Consider the following 19,224-nt stretch of genomic DNA (forward strand, 5'->3'; position numbering starts at 1 on the left):
ATGTAATCTATTGAGGCTAACCCTGGGCAAGTGACAGCCTCCCTGGGCAGCCTTTTCTCATCTATAAAATGGAAGACTAGACAAACTTGATGGACTTGTTATCTATAAAGATCTAAATGTTAGCCCAAGTATAAATATTCCATTTGGAAATTGTGATAGGAGATAAGTTAAAATGCAACCCAAATAAATACTGATGATATGTTTATTATCAAGATCTCTTGCTCATCAATCCCTTTTGATTTCCATTTTTGCCATTTTGAAGTCTTAAAAAAACAAACCAACCTGTACAAACGAGAATGGTCAAAGTGGCAGGGGTTAGGAGGAGTGAATACCAAATTAAATGATAGCTCGTGCTTATACAGCACTTTTAAATTTCTGCAAAGCATGTTGTATATGCAATCTTATTTTAATCTCACAACAATCCTCTGGTAGTTATCTCCATTGCATTTAACGAAATAGAGGCTCAGAGAACTTAATTAAATAACATTACGTTATGTGTATTTCATTTTATTAAGTGTATTACTTTTTAATATTCTTAGGTAATACATGTGGTCAGGTTGGATGAAACATTTTTCTATCATCTTTGAGTTTCAATTATCCACATTGAAAGTATTTCTGCACTCATACTACCTTGGATAATTAACCACATCATATGAAGTATTTTGAATGATATGACTGACTGCTTGAGACACCCCCTTTCCCTTAACTCCATCCCCAAACTGGAATGCATCCAACTTGGCACCAGTCAAGCCAAAACTTTAAGTACCCAATATTTTTTTCAGGAAAAAGCTCAGAATCATACTAAGTTGTACCAATTGCTGGAAAAAAGTAGCGTCCCCCGTTACTCTCAAGTGTCTGGAATGAGCAGCTGGGTGTCAGAGAATGAGCACTGCTCTGTGTGTGTGTGTGTGTGTGTGTGTGTGTGTGTGTGCTTGCGTGTGCCTGTGTGCTTGCGTGTTCGTTTGGGGAGGGGTGCACTGGAAGAAGTGGGCGGTCGGGCAGAGCGGAGCACTGTAGGTGAAGCTGGAGGGGAGGATTGGAGGTCGTGTTTCCTCCCAGCCTCTCCCCATTGGGGCCGAGACTCCTCGTGTTCGGATTGCGCCTCCAGGTCACAAGCTCAACTACTCTTTGCATAGCTCCTTCCCCGCCGCCCACTCCGGTGCCAGGATGCACCTAGGGAGGAGCTCCTGGAGGCAGCAGCGGGCCAGGACGATGCCTCGGGAGTGACTGCCGAGGGCTCCAGCCCCGGCCCCTGCCCCAGCCCCTGCCTCCGCCCCCGCCCTCGGGTCCTCCTTCTAGACTGAGACTCGCCCGACCTCCGGGCGCGCAGTGCCCACAGGCTGCGGCGGGGGCTGGATGCGGGCAGTCTCTGAGCTTGCGGCTTACCGCTCGAGTCCCACCCGCGGCGGAGGCGGAGGCGGAGGCGGAGGCGGAGCAGGGGTAACCTGGCAGAGGCAGCCCGGGAGAGGCGGACACAGCGGCGTGGGCCCGGCCGCTGAGGGCCGCCCGGGCTCTCTCGCCTTCCCACTCCGGCCCCGGGAGACGCACTGCAAGCAGGGGGCCCTGGCCGCAGACGCTGCCCTTACTCTCGGCAGAGGAGGCGGCTAGCTCGGCGCTGCCCAGCCCCGGAGGGACCCGGAAGCAGAAGCGGGGCCAGAGCAGCCCCAGCCAAGCAGTGGCCCCCAGCTGCCCGCCCGGGCCGGGTGCGGGGCCGGGCGGCTGGATGGGCAGCGGCGGCGCACGCAGCCGTCGGCTATGGGCGAGGAGCAGAGCACAGTAAATGCGGACAGTCCTGCAGAGGGACGACCCCGGGGCAGCGGCGAAGGCGTAGGCAAGGAGCAGACGGGGCCGCGGCAGCCGCTGGGGGACAGCAGCGGGGCAGCCGGGCCCCGAGCCCCTTCCCCGGACCCAGGCGGCGGCGGCAGCAGAGACAGAGCTTCCCCCGAGCGTGGAAAGAGGGGGAGTAAAGCGCGCGGGCAGCCCACAGCAGCGGGATCCACGGGACCACTCGATCCCCGAACTTTGCAGCAGAAGCAGGAGGAAGAGCAGTCGAGGGGAGAATGGGACAGGTCGTCGGAGCCAGAGCTAGGAGAGAGGGCCAGTCCCCCCGACGGACTGGTCTTGGAAATGCTTGGCCGGCGCCGCCACCCGCCAGCCAAAAGGCATATCTATTGCACCGTGTACTGCGTGGAAAACGACCTGCCCGAGGCCCCGACCCAAGAGGAGCCTTCGCCCCCAAACATTTTGGCCTGCCGGGTGCCTCTCGCGGTCCCTTCCTCCACCACTTCTTCTACCACCTCGGCGACCTCCTCTCCTAGTCCCGGCTTGACGCCCACCTCAGACCCTTTGGCCTTTGACGGCGGCGGCGGAGGCAGCAGCGTCGAGCTCGACCTGTACCTGGCTCCCGAGCCTTTTTCCGTGGCCAGCCTAATTGGAGCGCCGCCCTACCCAGGCCTGGGAGGACTGGGGGACCCTTATAGCTCCCTCCTCGTGTTGAGCTGTCGGGTGTGCCTGGAAGATAAAGCTATCAAGCCCCTAACCTGCTGTAAGAAGGCGGTATGTGAGGAGTGTCTGAAGCGCTACCTGAGCTCTCAGGTAACCCCTCAAAATCCAGCCCCCCATTCTTGCCTCTTTTCTGTCCTCCAAAATATGTTGGAGTTTCAGTCTCTCTCTCTCTCCCTCCCCTTCTCTGTCTCCTCTTCCCCCGCCCATGACTCCTTTTCAATTCTCATATCTTAACTCTTTAATGTGTTTTGGCTTTGCCTTTCGGCTTGATTGTTATTTGACTTTAACTTACACTTCAGACTGTGATGGCAATCTAACAAGCGAGAATAAAATGAATGTTCTCTGTTTCTTTTAAGGCAAAGACACTAATGTTTCAGGTCAATGATACCTAGTCATAACCGAACACATCTCATTTAATGCCATTTATAACTTACTGGGCTGGTTATATTTTGCCCCCATTTAGAATTATGTACTAAGGTCTGCTTAATTTTTATTTTCCAATTTTCAAAGAAAAGTAGACACAGTGTTTCACTAATAGCCCTAGGCAAAATCCCTAAGAAGCATACCAAAGGAGTCCTGAGGAAGCTTTCCAAGTTCTGTATTCTGCTTTTGAGGTTTAATGTTAGAAAGTTAAGTTTCATGTAACTAATAACTAACTTTCATTCACAGTAATTAATATATGTACTTACAACTTAAATTTGCAATTCCTTTGCCTAGACAATTTACCCATTCATAAGCATTTACTTCTGTATAAAATGTGGAAACCCTTTTATGGTCACATGGCAACATTACACATATACTGTGTCCAATTGAAAACACAGAGGAAATTTTAGGTAGGCAGAATGGAATGTTAGCCAAATAATAATTTGGCCAGCACTTGAGGTTAACCAAATGAGTACAAAGGATTTTGATTTATCTTTATGCCATATTCAGAATTGGGTGCCTTATGCAGTAGTAATGTCTGCTACTTATCTTTGTGAGGTTTTATTAACAGGTTTGGAATGTAAGCTCTTTGTTGGTAGAGTAGAATAATCAGTGTTGATCACTTACAGTACAGTTTCACTAGTAGTAATGCCTTTAAGTATCATAGCACCATGGGTGCTCTTTAGGCAAAAATAATTTAATACAGTCTTGAATCATATATTTCATTAAAAATGGAATTTCCTGGAAAATTACAAATTGAAAATGTAGCCTGAAATTTTTACTGAAGGTAAAAAATTAACTTGTTTCTTTTAATAATAGGAATTAAAGCATACTAATATGTATACCTGTACTTGCTTTATTTCTTTATTAATAAATTAAGATTACTAAATCTAATCAACATTTTCCAGATCTCCTTTCCCACCCAGTTATTTTCATTTTACAAAACTGGCATTTATTTTACATTTGGGATATAAAAAAATAAGATCATAGAATCATAAATAAAGAGTCGGAAGGACCTCGAAGGCCATCTAATCTAACCCCCCTCATTTTACAGATGAGGAACTGAAGACCAGGAGGTTCTTTTCTGATGTTACTATTAAATAAGTTTTCTTTGGGCAACCAGAAATTCTATGATTATATATCAGTGTTGATGGAAATTTAATACTGGTTCAAAAGAAGGTATTTGATTTACCCATTCTTGCCCTAGGGACAGTTTTCCCAGCTTATAGGGATAGGCAGAACAAGCAATTGAAAGCATTAACAATTGTTTTTGGAAAACAACAGTTTTCCCATTTTTCCATCTAGTATCATAGCACTGAGCAATATCATAACCAAAGCAGCTCTCAGCTGAGTGACAACACTCAGCCAACAATCTCTTACTATAGTATGGTGTGTGTTTACTATGTACACCCTGGCCATTTCTTTCAGTACTTAGAAGTTTAAATTCAGCAAACATTTATTAAACAACTAATGTACACAGTGGTAGCAACTGGAGGAGATGCTAATTCTAGTACCTACTTTCATGAAACTTATCAGCTTTTGCATCTTATGAGGCCTTACATTGCATCTGAACCTCTGAGATGAAGCAAGATTATAGCCTGAATTTGTAGGTCTTGTAAAATATAAAAGATTTCAAATTAGTCATCACTAGTAATTTTACTCATTTCCTTTGTGAATTTCTTTTGGCCAGATGCCCAATATATTATTTAAGAGAGTTTTTAGTAGAAGGAAAAGATTACACAGTATCTGTTAAACATTTTTTGAAAACTTAAAACAAATAAATAAGTTTAAAAATATATACATATATGTACATACAGCCTGGTTAGAGTAATGCTGTCTGTTCTGAGGGAGATAGAGCAAAGTCTTTGAAAGGAGACCTACAAATCCAGAAGAAATGGGCTTGTATTTTGTGAGATATTGGCTTGACTTCCATTAGTTCCAAAGGCTCATTCTGTGGGGAATGTTTGGAGGCTGGCTTTTCTCAGCATTCTAACTCTTAACGATGGCAGTTTAGGCTATGCTTCAATATCATGACATCATGATTTAAAATGTAATATATATATATGTACATACATATATATACACATACACATATACATATACATATACATATATATATATATATATATATTTCAAAACACAATTGTTAGTGACCTAGGTAACTCTGTGTAGCACTGTGCCAGAAAAACCATCCCTGGAGAGAGAATGCAGATAGAGACTTTAGAGAGAAATTGCTTGGCAGTATAATTGGAACAGCCAATTCTTGAATTGCATTTTGAGAGGGTGAACTGAGGAGACTGTAAGTCAGTTGTTTGTATTTTAGTAGATATTAGTTTGTGAACCAAGGAATCTGACTCAGCCACAGAAGGACTGTTATATTAAAATTGTTTCAAATGTACTTTATAAAAATTATTAATGATGATGCCTTCATCTATGCATATGGTTGGTTGGAAATGGCATTAGTAAAGAGGGGCTTATATTCTCCAAGATCTTTTTTGTGATTTCACTTTTAAGTGTAGAATTCTTTTATTTGGACAGTTTTTATTAGATTTAAGTAAGGATTACTGAGGGCAGTGATGATGAGCCTTTTAGAACCTTCTAGAAACCAAATGCTGTGCTCCATCCCAGACTGCCTGGAGGCACCACCTCCCTCATGGATCCTGTATGGAGGAGGGTCTACTTTTCAGGATATTGTTGACCACCTTAGGCATCTCTCTTCAAGAAAAGCCAGGTGGGAGAGATTCTTGGACCAGCAAGACTTGCCACCATTCAGTTGAGGGGAGGAGAGGCAGCTTAAACAGGATTCTAGAATAAGATGAGCTTACCTTTTTTTTAAAACAAAATCATCCTGTGGGGGAGCTAATCCTGATCTGGGTTCAGGTCAGGGCTGGGCTTGTAAGAATTGCTTTACCAATGATTCTGGTCTGGCTGCAGTCCACCTGGCCTGAAGTCTTCTGGGTGAGGGTGGCGCTGCCAGGGGGCCTCATGGTCCCCCCAGTATTGGAGTTTCCTTCCCTTCAGCAAGCCAGCACGTGTGCACTTGATAAAACTCTCTGATGAGGGTGGGGGTTGCTGCAGGCAGGTTTTAATGGCCCCACAGAAGTGGGGGGGGGTCTTGCACAGCAGGGGGGCCCTCCTGGGACTTGGAGTAGGCTTCCTCCAAGGAGTTTTGGATCTTGAAAGCAAAGGAGAAACCCCAGGGAAGGGGGGAAGGGGAGATTGGGAAGTCAGTTGGTGGCAGGGCATGTGCCCACACAGAGGTCTCTGCATGCCATATTTGGCACACATGACATAGATTTGCCATTGCAAACTTAGGGTGAAAAATCTTTTCCTTATTTACATATTCATTATAGCTAATTAGCTTGTTCAGATTTCAAAACTTTTCTCACAGTTTTTTTGCATTGCTAGTATCTCATTGTAGTTTGGTGGTGACCATGGGTTCTTCAAATTTATGATGAAGCTAACAATCTGACATGTCTAATCCATAGTATGAGACTGACTATGTCTATAAGTTTATAATGAGGCTAATTAAGGTCAGAGATGGTCATGACCAGAAGTTTGGATATAGAGGGATCAATTTTATGTTTTTGTTACAGGAACTCATAAAGACAACTTTCTTTTGTGGGGAAGGAATGTCCACATTGAAAGAATGAGAGACTTTTTAGTTATGGTAATTGATAAAAGTTCATATGAAGGAATATTGCTTCAAAGATGTACCAAATCACTTTGTTTGGATAAGGGTATAGGGAAATTATGTGACATAGTTTAGAGTTTGAATTATAAATATTAACTTTAAGAGTTTGAACTATTAACTATTTAGGTAAAGAAGAAAGAGAATTAGAAACGCTGAAAAAGCTTTTAAAAGTTGGCCTTTAGCAGCTGTTAGTCTTTTACCTTTCAATTGAGGAGTTCCCTGGATTGGCAGATGGCTGTGAATTATAACATACACCTGTGTAGTAAGTGCAAGCGATACACAGCACATTTCTTAAACATGTTGTGAACAAAAATAGCTGCTGAATAGAGATGTCTAAAACTGACTACTAAGGGGACACTAAAATCAATAACCTAGAGATGAAAGATTGGGTATCCTATTACTAATCCCTAGATCATCCAATGCCACTTGAATAAAAATGTAATTTAAGATATATTTTCTTTTAAGCTTCATGGCAGCAAGAATATTTATAAATACTATTATGTCAATACAGACTTTAAAAGCCATCTTATTCATACATAACATACTCAAGTTAATTCATATACCTCTCATGAGGTGCAGCTTTTTGACATCCTTGAAATAGTGAAAAATAAAACCAATCCTTGACCCTTTGTAAAAGAAAAATTAATGTGATTGCAAGATCATAATTGAGTTTTTAAGATGTTTTGTACTAATTTTTGAGTTATACTTTTTGCCCTCCTTTCTCTTTCATATTCACATTTGTGTTCTTTCTTACTATTACCTACTGACCTCATTTTCTTTCTAATCCTCCCCCCCATTCCCAGTCCTCCTTTGTTTCTTTCTTTTTTCCTCTTTGTGAATGTAATAGACTTAGCTTTTTAGGAGGTAGATAGTGATTTTGATTTCTGTAAGATCTGTTCTTATTCTCTGCTGAAACTTTGCCCAAGATAAGCAAGCATTATGTGGAGAGCCTGCTCATGCTTTTCATGTCCCATCAGCTATCTGGAATTGTAAACTGATCCAGACAGGGTGCTGTACCTTTATATGACAACACATTGGACATAGTGATTGACTTGGAGTCAAGAGAGACCTATCTAGCCTCAGATCCAGGTCTGTGATCATGTAACCTCTATCTGCCACAATTTACTTATCTCTAAAATGGGAACAACAATAGCACCTGGGGTTGTTGTGACATCCCAAAGTTGTTTGAACTTAAATGACATGATGTTTCTAAGACACTTTGCAAACCTAAAAGCATTGTATAAATTCCTATTTCATATGGATCCCTGAGAATAATGTTTGAAAATGTGTAAAATAAAATGCATAATTTCAAAGGAAACCAATTTTTAAAAAAAGTTCATAGACCCCAAATTAAGAGAAGAAAAACCTTACAGTTTACTCTTACTTTAATTTGTTCTTATTTGACCAACTGCTTTTTCTTAACTAGACTTAGGGATGGGGTAAGAGAACTGGCTTATGGGTATGCTTTACTCCTTGTTATTTTATTCTTTTACTCTAAGTAGAAATAATAATTTTATAGTTTGAAAGAACTTTTAAGGGGTATCTACTTCATAGATTTCCTACTTAGGGAGTTACATGAATATGTAATTAGACTTGGAATCCACTGTCAGTGACCCATAATCTCAACAAGCCTTCACCCTTCCCCAGGATCTCAGCTAGAGGATCTCTTTCTCCTTTTGAAGCAAATTGTTTCTTGGAGTGTTTGTGTTTTAGGTAACAATCCTTATATTAGATATGTTTGGATCATTTTTTTTTGTTGGAGGCAAAATTATAAAACATACACACAAGGGGCAGCTGGGTAGCTCAGTGGAGTGAGAGTCAGGCCTAGAGACAGGAGGTCCTAGGTTCAAACCCCGCCTCAGCCACTTCCCAGCTGTGTGACCCTGGGCAAGTCACTTGACCCCCATTGCCCACCCTTACCAATCTTCCACCTATGAGACAATACACCGAAGTACAAGGGTTTAAAAAAAAAACATACACACATTTATTCTATAGCAGCTGTTAGAGTACTTGCATATGAAAGGTCTTTACTGCTTACATTTTTTGCCTCCTTCCACTTGGCTTCAAAAATAATGATCAATATTTATGCTGACAGTCTGCATGTTTTTATTGCTATTTTGACTACATTATTGCTACTTTTAACAACATGGCTAGTTTCTCCCACTTGTTTCTGCATTTTTTTAGTTGCTTTTGTCATCTTTGGAATGATTTTTAAAAATTGAGCAGGAAAACATTTATATATTTTGTTTTTGCAAGATCAGAACCATATGGATCTTGAAATCTATCAAAAGTTAGTTGTGGAAGGAAGCTGAGATCATCTAGTCCAATGTTTAGTCCATTTTATATATGAAGAAGAAGGTCCAGTGACTTGCCCACAGTTATTCATCTCTAGTATGGGTTGAAAATTAAGCAGGTTTTTTTTTTTACCCCGAATTCAGTGCTCATTCTGCTGAATCACACTCATTCTCCCTAGAGACAACTAGGAATATATTGAGTTAAAATTTGTCATACTGTATGCTAACAGTTTGTTTTATCAAAATTTTCTAAATAGATTGCATAAAGGCTGTTATTTTTTAGTCATTTTTCAGTCATGACATACTGTTTGTGACCACATTTCAGGTTTTTTTGGCAAAGATATTGGAGTAGTTTGCCATTTTTCCCTCTAGCTTATTTTACCCATGAGGAACTGAGACAAATAGGATTGCATGACTTGCCCATGGTCACACAACTGGTAAGTGTCTGAGGCCAGATTTGAATTTAGGAAGATGCATCCTCTTATCTCCAGAACTGGCACTCTATCCACTGAGCCATCTAGCTGCCTTCCTTTATGCCTTGTATAGAGTCTATGTTAAGCAATAAATGAATTGAAATTAAATTCCTTATACGAAAGACACATAGAAAATATTTCTTATGCAACCTTTCAAAGTTATGAAATATATTATTTGTCCTCTGTCATGTTCATACTCTGAGACAACCCACAATATGTCTGTCAGTATTTATTGAGTAACTTTACTATTTTTTGTTACATACAAAGTGCTGTGATAGACACTGTTAAGACCTGTAGAATTGTAAGACATAAGCTCCCTTAGGCCTGGGACCATCTAGCTGGAACAATGTAGAACATGTACAAATAGAAATATAATCAATAGTTGGGGAAATGAAACAACAGTAAACAGTTGCCAAATGAATTAGTTAAAAAGAGAGTTTTCTGTAGGCTGAAGCAGTCATTGAGATAGGTACTATTTTAAAATGTGACAATTTCCATTTGTTCTATATTAATTTATCTGTAGCATTTTGTTTTAAAGAACTTGTTTATGTTCTAATTCTCTGAAAGATTTGAAGGGGGCAAGTTTGTTTTGGATCATTCAGAAAAATGAGGTAACTATTGATAGATATTGAAAAAAATTAATTATTCTTGCTTTTTATTTTCATCATGAGTACTCAAGTTGTTTGTTTTCTTCCTGTACAACCAAATAACTCTTCTTGAATCAAGTTTTATCTTTTAAAAATGAAAATTCAGGAACCATTAAGAACTGTGTGCTTTAAAAATAACTCTTGATTTTCAGGAAATTGACCCCCCAAAACAATGGTAATGGTATTAGTAAAACATGGGATGAGAGACCCTTTCCTTTGAGTATTTGAGCTGTATCTTTTAACTTTCCTTTCCATTTCTTATTTTCTGAGTTAACACTTGGATTAGAATTTAAGAATAACTTTAAGGACTAAAGTATCAATTGACACAGTGCATTTTTTTATTCCCAAAGGCCAAAAAATAGGCAGTAGGATGAAAGGTTTTATTTCAAAGTAAAATTTTAATTTTCTGTCATTTGACATGCTTTGTCCTTCTAGTTGGTGTAAGAAATAAAATATTACCTTTCTCAGTACCTTTCTTTCTGTTTGGACCAATGACCAGCTTAATATTCCTGTTTCAATTCCATAGGATGAAATTGATCAAAGAAGGAGAGAAAATGTTTCTTTGACTTTTTTTTTTTGAGAGAAAATGGACACTCATTGTTCTCCACATAAACCCAGAAAAGATTTACTCATCTTTCTTAGAAGTTTGAGAGATAGTGTTTTATTCAGTCAGAGGAGCATTTTCAATGAATCTACATTGTCATGGCTGTAGATTTCCCTCTATTTGGGGGACATCTCAACCTTTTCATACCTTCTCAGCCTGTGAGAGTTTTTTCCCATGTCCTACTATTGAGGATCTAACTAACATATTATAGGCCTCTCTCCAATTTTATTAACAAATGATGTTAATATACCTGTGTACCTCTATTCCCTGTTGTATCCACTAAAATGTTTATTCTCCTGAGATATTGGTTTTCCATAATTTATAGCCAGAAGACATCACTGGCAATACTGCTATTAAGCAGATGGACTCAAAAGATTTAGAGTTGGAAAGGACCTTATAGATTATCTTATTAAAACCTCTCTCATATTACAGAGTAGGAAATTGCAACCCAGAGAAGTTAAGTGACTTCCCCATGATCATATAGGTAGAATATATATCTTTCTCATTTCTCATTTGCCTGCACTATTTTGAGATTTATTTGGCTTTTCCATCTCGCTTCAGGAACTTCATTATTGGGAGAAACTCATCAACCTGCAAGATCTCATCATTCTTTCCCCAGATAACAAATGGTCAAAGGATATGAACAGGCAATTCTCAGATGAAGAAATTAAAACTATCTTTAGACATATGAAAAACATCTCCAAATCACTATTGATTAGAGAAATGCAGATTAAAATGACTCTGAGGTACCACTTCATACCTATCACACTGAGTAGTATGAAAAAAAAGGGAATTATAAATGTTGGAGAAGGTGTGGAAAAATTGCAACACTAATACACTGTTGGTAAAGCTGTGAACTGTTACAACCTTTCTGGAGAGCAATCTGGAACCATTCCTAAAGGCCCATAAAATTGTGCATATCCTTTGACCCAGCAATAACAGTATCAGGTCTGTATTCCAAAGAGATGAAAGATAGGGGAAAAAGAGAAATAGCCTATAAGTACAAAAATATTTATAGCTGCTCTTTTCATGGTGGCAAAGAACTAGAAACTGAAGAGATTTCCTTCAATTGGGGAATGGTTGAACAAGATGTAGCATATGATTGTCATGGAATATGATTATGCCATAAGAAATGATGAACAAGACAATTACAAAAAATCTGGAAAGACATATGAAGTGATGTAAAGGGAAGTGAGAAGAACCAGAAGGTTGCATACAGTAATAACAGTAATGTCTGATAATCAACTGTGAATGATTTCATTATTATCAGCAATGCAAGGATCCAGAAGAAACTGACACTTTGAATGCAGATTGAACCATAATATTCTTCACTTTATTTTCTCTGGATTTTCCTCTAGTGTAAGTGATGGGTCTTCTTTCATAACAAATATGTATTGCATGATAACACATGTACAGCCTATATCATACTATGTGCAGTTTTGGGGAGGTGGAGTACAGTGGGAGATAGAGAGAACATGGATTTTAGTATGTCAGAAAATTATTATTAAAAATTACATTTACATATAATCTGGTGGGGGGAACATTAAAGATAGAAAATCCTAGGGGGGGAAAAATCTTATTATTCACTCTCCATCTCTCTGATTGAAGGATGGAACCATGAACTCCAAAACCTACATTGAAGGATGGAGCTTGGCTCAAAATATCTCATTTCTCACCTGACTGTACTACTTTTGTTTTTCATTTGTTTGTTTTGTTAGTTTTTTAATTGTTTACTTTTTCCGTATTATACTTAGATAAAATTTATAATAATTTTCTGACATTTTGCAATTGTTCTCTCTATCCCCTCTTCTTGAGACAATAGAGAATGAGGTATAGGTTGTACATGTGATATCATTCAATATGTATTTTACATGTTTGTCATGTAGAAGAAGACACATATTGCTTATAGTAGGAAAAAAACTCATGAAGGAAATGAAGTGAAAAATGGCTTTTTGCTTCATTCTGCATTCAGATTCCATCAGTTCCTTCTATGATGGTGGATAACTTTTTTCATCATGAGTCCCTTGTAGTTGTTCTGGATCCTTGCATTGCTGATAATAGTTAAATCATTCACAGTTGGCTAGACTACTTTTGGATTTCTCTGACTAATCCACCATGGTTTATGTTAGGTATATTACCCCCACTCCCTTTAGTTCCTTTTATGTGTTGTCTTCTCATATTAGATTTGGACCCTTGATAAGGACTATCTTTTCAGCACTTAAAGCAGTGCCTGACACATAGTAGGTGCGTAATAAGTATTTATTTTGTGGGTAGGGATATTTGTGTCCCCAACACTTATGCCTGGCTATAATTGACTGAACTAGGATTCACATCAGATCTTCTGACTATATTCAGTCCTCTTTTGATGGTTCCACATCTTCTGTCACTTTGAGTAGGAAACAGTTTGATATTAATGAAGGTGCTATAGTTACCCAAATCATCCAGCCTGGTCTCCTTCTGTTCAGTTTGGGGCCCAGCTGATCTGCAGTATCTTGTTAAGGTTGATGTAATTTGAACTATCGCAATGAGTTGTTCATCTGAATGCTTGTCATTATCTGGGCACTGTGTGTTCTTCATCCTTTGGAGGTGTGCCTAGGGGCTTCCAAACTGGTCATTAATGATGTAGAGATTAATTTGTTATTGACCAAGAAGCAAAATGTAATATAATCGATAGAAAGAGGTCTTAAAACCAGAAAGACCTGGGTTTTATCCTACCTGTGATATGTACTTACTTGTATGGCTTTGGGCAAGTCATTTAATCTTTCAGTGCTCTAGGCAATTCTAAGACTGTACTTTCTCTATTTTACCTAAGTATCTGCGTGGTAATAGAAAGTAGTGGACTTTTTTACTCTATTATTTAACATGGGTTTTCTATGTATTTTAAAATAGTAAGAACTCTCATTGGTATAGCATCTTGAAGTCTACAAAGTACTTTTCTCCTTAAAACTCTGTTGTTATAGGTCTTGAAAGTAGTATTATTCCCACTTCATAAAAGGTGAAACTAAGGCTCAGAGAGATTAAGTGATTTGCCCAGGGTCCCACGAATAATAAATAACATTCACTGGGGATTAGAAGTTCCAGTACTCTGATTCCAAGTGTACACTTCTCTACACTTTACAGCATGTAGATGATTTTTTTTAGTCTTTTAACTAAAATAATCCTAATTAGTACTTCATGCTTCTGTACCATTATTCACTTTGGCAAGTACATTTAGTCAGTTTTTGAATCATTTAATAATGATTCATCCACCTTTAAACAAGATTTACATAAAAACTGCTGCCAGGAAAGGAAACATTTTCTTTTGTAAATTGGCTACAGTCTGGTACACATTTGTAAGGAGTAGTGTATTGTTTCAGTAGTTTCATCTTTCTTTACTCTAAAATCTTTATAAGACTTAGGAAGAATACTTTCACTGTGACTAAAAATCTCCAAGTTATTTCAGTTCTTTACCTTCCTGGTGATGCTCCTATAACTCAGCTTTAAAGTTTGCTTGTGTTTTTTCCATTTGCTTTTTATTATGTTCAACTTTGTAGTGTCTACTGCCTCACTTTTTCATTACTTCTACATAGTCATAAAATAGATGTCATTTTAGAGATAATAGGAATTGTTTAACAAAATTGATGTTAGACTTGTGGTGTTTTATTTTTTCCTCCTGGACCTAATTTCTTCTTTCTTATTTCTGTTGATGCTACCATCAATCTTTCAATCACTACAAGTACATATCCTTCAAAATATTTTTGAGTCTTCCTTACTGACACTAGAGGAAAATCCATGAAGGAAATAAATTGAAGAATGATATGTTTCAAACTGCATTTAGACTCTTCCTTTTCTGGCAGTGAGTATCCTTTTTAATCATGAGTCCTTTAGAGTTGTCCTGGATCTTTGCTTTGTTAATAACGGTTAAGTAATTCACAGTTGATCATCATACATTATTGTTGTTACAGTGTACAACATTCTCCTGGCTCTGCTCACTTCACTTTTTATCACTTCATAGAAGTCCAGGATTTTTGGTAATCATATTGTTTGTCATTTCTTACAGCACAATAGTATTCCATTGCAATCATATGCCACAACTTGTTCAGCCAGTCCCCAATTGATAAACATCCCATCAGTTTCTGCTTCTTTGCTACCACAAAAAGAATTATTATAAATATTTTAGAACATATAGTTTCTTTTCCATTTTCCTGGATCATTTTATGAAATAAAAATAATGGTGGTATTACTGACTCAAAAGGTATACAAAGTTTTAAAACTCTTTCCGTATAATTCCAGATTGCTCTCCAAAATAGTTAGGTCAGTTCACAGTTCCACCAGCAGTGTATTAGTGTCTCTGTTTTCCCCCTCCAACATTTGTCATTTTGCCCATCATTCTAGCTAAACTGATATGTGGGAGATGATTTCTCAGAGCTGTTTTGATTTGTATTTCTCTAATCAATAATTGAGAGAATTTTTTCATATATATATATGTGTGTGTGTGTGTGTGTGTGTGTGTGTGTGTGTGTGTGTGTGTGTGTGTGTGACACACACACACACACATATGAAGAGAGAGAGAAGGAGAGAGTGCTTTGATTTCTTCATCCAAAAAGACTTTATTCATATCTTTTGACCATTTATCAGTTGGGGAATGGTTCATATTATAATATATTTGATGGAGTTCTCTATAGTTTAGATATGAGACTTCTATCCAAGTAACTGTTTATGTATTTTTCCAATATTTTACTTTCATTCTTATCTTGGCTACATTAATTGTATTTGTACCTAAACTTTTTAATTTAATGTATTCAAAATTATCTGTTTTACCTTTCACAATGCTTTGTTTATTTACAAATTCACAAATCTTTGTTTATTCATAAATTTTTCTTCTATCCATAATTCCAATAGGTAGTATGTTCCCTCTGTTTCTCATTTGTTTATAGAATCTCTCTTTAAACCTAAATCAGGGTATCCATTTTGATCTTATCTCAATAAACATTGCAAGATACTGGTGTATATCTAGTTTCTGCCAAACTACTTTACATTTTTCCCAACAATTTTTACCAAATAATGAATTCTTATTCCAAAGATTTGCATCTTTACCTTTGTGAAACAGAAAGTTACTATAATCTTTTTCATTATTTGTTGTAGGTCTATTCTTTTCTACTCATCTATTTCCAATTTCTCAGCTAATACCAGATAGTTTTGATAGTTGCTGCTTTATAGTATGGTTTGAAATCTGTACTACTAACTTTGTTAAATTGCCTTTGATATTCTTGACATTTTGTTTTTCCAAATGAATTTTATTATTTTTTCTAGTTCAATAAAATATTATTTGGTAATTCATTTGGGATGTTACTGAATAAGTAGCATGGTGTAAGTTGGGTTTTCATTTTAAATTTATTGGCTTTGCCCACCTCTGAACAATTAATATTTCTCCCATTATTTAAATCTGACTTTATTTGTATAAAAAGTGTTTTATAATTTATGTTCATATAGTTTCTGTATTTGTTTTGGCATATGTATTCCTAGGGATTTTACTCTCTGGTTAATTTAAATGGGTTATCTCTTACTATTTCTTCTTGCAGATCATTATTAATGATATATTGATGATTTATATGGGTTTATTTTATGTCCTACTACTTTGCTTAAATTAGTGATATTTTCAGTTAATTTTTAGTTCAATCTCCACAATTTTATATATTACATGTCATCATATCATCTATGAAGAGGTAATTTTATTACCTCTTTGCTCATTCTCATATCTTCAATTTCTTTTTTTCTCTTATTGCTATTGCTCACGTTTGTAACACAATATTAAATGATATTGGTGATAATGGGCATCCTAGTTTTACTCCTGAGATGATAGTGTATATCTATGCTTTAAAGCATTCTTTTAAATTGTAGGTTTCTTGAAATTATATTCTATTACATATCTTTATCTCCTACATAGTAGCCTATATACATAGTAGAAACTTAATAGATTTTTATTAAATAGCTGTCTATATATTATTAATCATTACTGAAAAGTAAACTATCAAGGTGAAGGTATATAGGATCTTTCAAATAAGAAATGAACCTACTAGATAATATGGAATGGTAGGATGATTTGGTTTAGGGAAACAGAGTTGCTCTTTAAATAATTAGCCATTTGGTTATATAACAATGTAATATGATGGAGTGAGAAATCTTTTCCTAGTTCTGGTTGAAGATCAGTATGTATGAAGCAAAAGGATATATGACCTTTTTCCTGGCTCCTGTAACTCTAGATGCTGAGCTTATTCATATAAATGGCTAATCCCTTTCTAAAGCTTTCTAATCTATTTACTTCAATAATATCTTGTCACCATAAGGTCCAGGGGTTAATTATATGTTGTGTAGCAAATTACTTCCCTTTTGTGCTGTTGCTTTTTTCCCTATTTCTTCAAATACTGCCCTCACCAGAAAGTATTTACAATGCACTCACTTGCTCAGAGTACAAAACAAGCTAAATAAACACAGCCCCTGCCCTTTAGTTACTTAATAATCTAAAATAGGAAGATAAGGTGAATTATAGTTGCCTGTCCTCTTTTCCAGCGTTTTGATTTTTGCCATTTTCATCCCTAGACCTAATTTTTCTAGTTTATATATTTTGCTTCCCCTCTCCAATAAATAAATCCAGGTGTTGAAATCTACTCCAGTAACTCTCATATAATCACTCAGCAATTATTGAGTACATAACATATGCTAAACATTGTCTTGTGTCCTGGGGATGTAGTGACAAAAATTTCAAGTCTCGGCCCTCAAGGAATTTGCACTCTGTTAGGGGGGATATGTACATATAGAAGCATATGGAGGAATATACATACAAAACTGGACACATATATACACACGGGCTAAATACAATGTAATTTAGATTCAGTATACACTAGTAGCTGGAGTAATCAGGATAAGGACTAGCATAAGACAGCTAGGTGGTACAGTGAATAGAATGTTATACCTGGAGTTGGGAAGACCTGAAGTCAAATCCAGCCTCAGACACTTATTAGCTTTGTGACCCTGGGCAAGTCTTAACCTGTTTGCCTCAGTTTTTCAAATATAAAGTGGTAGCAATATTAAAAACTACCTCACAAAGTTATTGTGAGGATCAAATGAGATAATATTTGTAAAGCACTTAGCACAGTGCCTGCTGAAATAAAAATGCTTCCCCTGGTAACTCCCTATCCCTTATGTTGAAAGTAGAATGTAAACTATGTTTTGATGGGGATTTTAAGAGGTAGAAATGAGAAGACAGTATATTCTAGGGATAGAAAACATACAATACCAGGAAGGAGAGTACCATGCATGATATTCACTAAATAAGCCAGTATTGCTGCATCAGAGTTCATGAAGGGGAATAATGCATAGTAAGCCTGGAAGGGTAAGTAGAATAAGACTGTGAAGGTTTTAATCAGTCAGCAGAAAAGTTTGCATTTGATCCTAGAGGTAATAGGGAGCTAATTGAGTTAATTAATTGAGCAGGAGTGGCATGATCAGGTCTATACTCTAGGAAAAATGCTTTGAGAGTGGAAAATGGATTGCAGGGAATCTTGATAGAAAAACCATTTATCAGATTGTTTCAGGAATCTGGTATAATGTAAGCTTCTTGAGGGTAGGGACTTTTTGTTTTTATTCTCTTCCCAATACACGTGGTGTTTATCAAACTGAATGCAGTTAAGTGAAATCTAGTCTGTATTGTGGCCAAAACTTACTAGCCACTGTTACTAGAAAAATTTTCTCTAGGATGAAAGTAGGTAATTCTTCTATAGAACTATACTGTATATAGAGTATATGTTTATTCTCTCCTTGGAAAACCCCACTTATTCTTTCTTTCCTGAGAACTCACCTTTCTTTTCAACTTTTAACTTTTTGGAAGCCAAACTTCAACCACTTCCTTCATGGTTAACACATTTCTTTGAGAAACTCCTTTCAAAGTAGTTGTTTTTCTTGAAAATCAAAGTGAGAAATGTTCTCTGTTATTTTCATAAATTCTTGCTTTATGTTAAAATAAAATATTGTTCCCCTGTAAACTCTAAAAGTGTTTTGTATTAGACATGGAGGGTATTTTTTTGTGTTTTTATCTCTTCTTATCTAAATATAATCATGTTTGGGAAACCAGTGGAAGAAAGCCAGGCCTAGAGAGAGGAGGTCTTTTATTATTCAAATATGGTCTAACTTCAGTTGCCTACCCTTTACCACTCTTTTGCCTTGGAACTTTAAGACCCATATCTTGTATCAACTCTCAGAGAGAAGGTATGGGTTTTAAAAAATAACAAAAAATAAAAAATATATAATCATATTCATAAACCCTTGATGTGTATACTAAATCAGCCCAATGATATTGCAGAGTCTTACAGGACTGCCACATGCAACCTTACTTAGGTAGGTTTCAAATTTGGCATCCTATGAGAAATAAGTAAATTGTCTCAGGCTAAAGGCATAAGAGCTTAGAAAAGCTTTCCAGGAATGTAATGAAAGGAATGCTTCTTTTTCTAGGGCTTCACTTTTCTTGTTTTTGTTTCTCAGGCCAAGTAGCATTTTGAAAGTGATACAAGGCATTGTCTTCTTTTCTTAAAAAAAAAAAAAAAGAAAA

General features: G+C 37.4%; 1 protein-coding gene across 1 annotated transcript in view; it reads left to right on the top strand.

Annotated features, from left to right (window-relative positions):
- The first annotated feature begins 1,755 nt into the window (after nucleotides 1-1,755).
- RNF217 (ring finger protein 217) overlaps nucleotides 1,756-19,224 on the top strand; it is a 149,651-nt gene continuing 132,182 nt past the window's right edge. Inside the window, exon 1 of the mRNA XM_044676906.1 lies at nucleotides 1,756-2,595. Coding sequence (XP_044532841.1) covers nucleotides 1,756-2,595 — 840 coding nt within the window. The remainder of the gene's footprint in view (nucleotides 2,596-19,224) is intronic.

Source organism: Gracilinanus agilis, chromosome 4, assembly GCF_016433145.1.
Source record: "Gracilinanus agilis isolate LMUSP501 chromosome 4, AgileGrace, whole genome shotgun sequence".
In the NCBI taxonomy this organism is placed as follows: Eukaryota; Metazoa; Chordata; class Mammalia; order Didelphimorphia; family Didelphidae; genus Gracilinanus; species Gracilinanus agilis.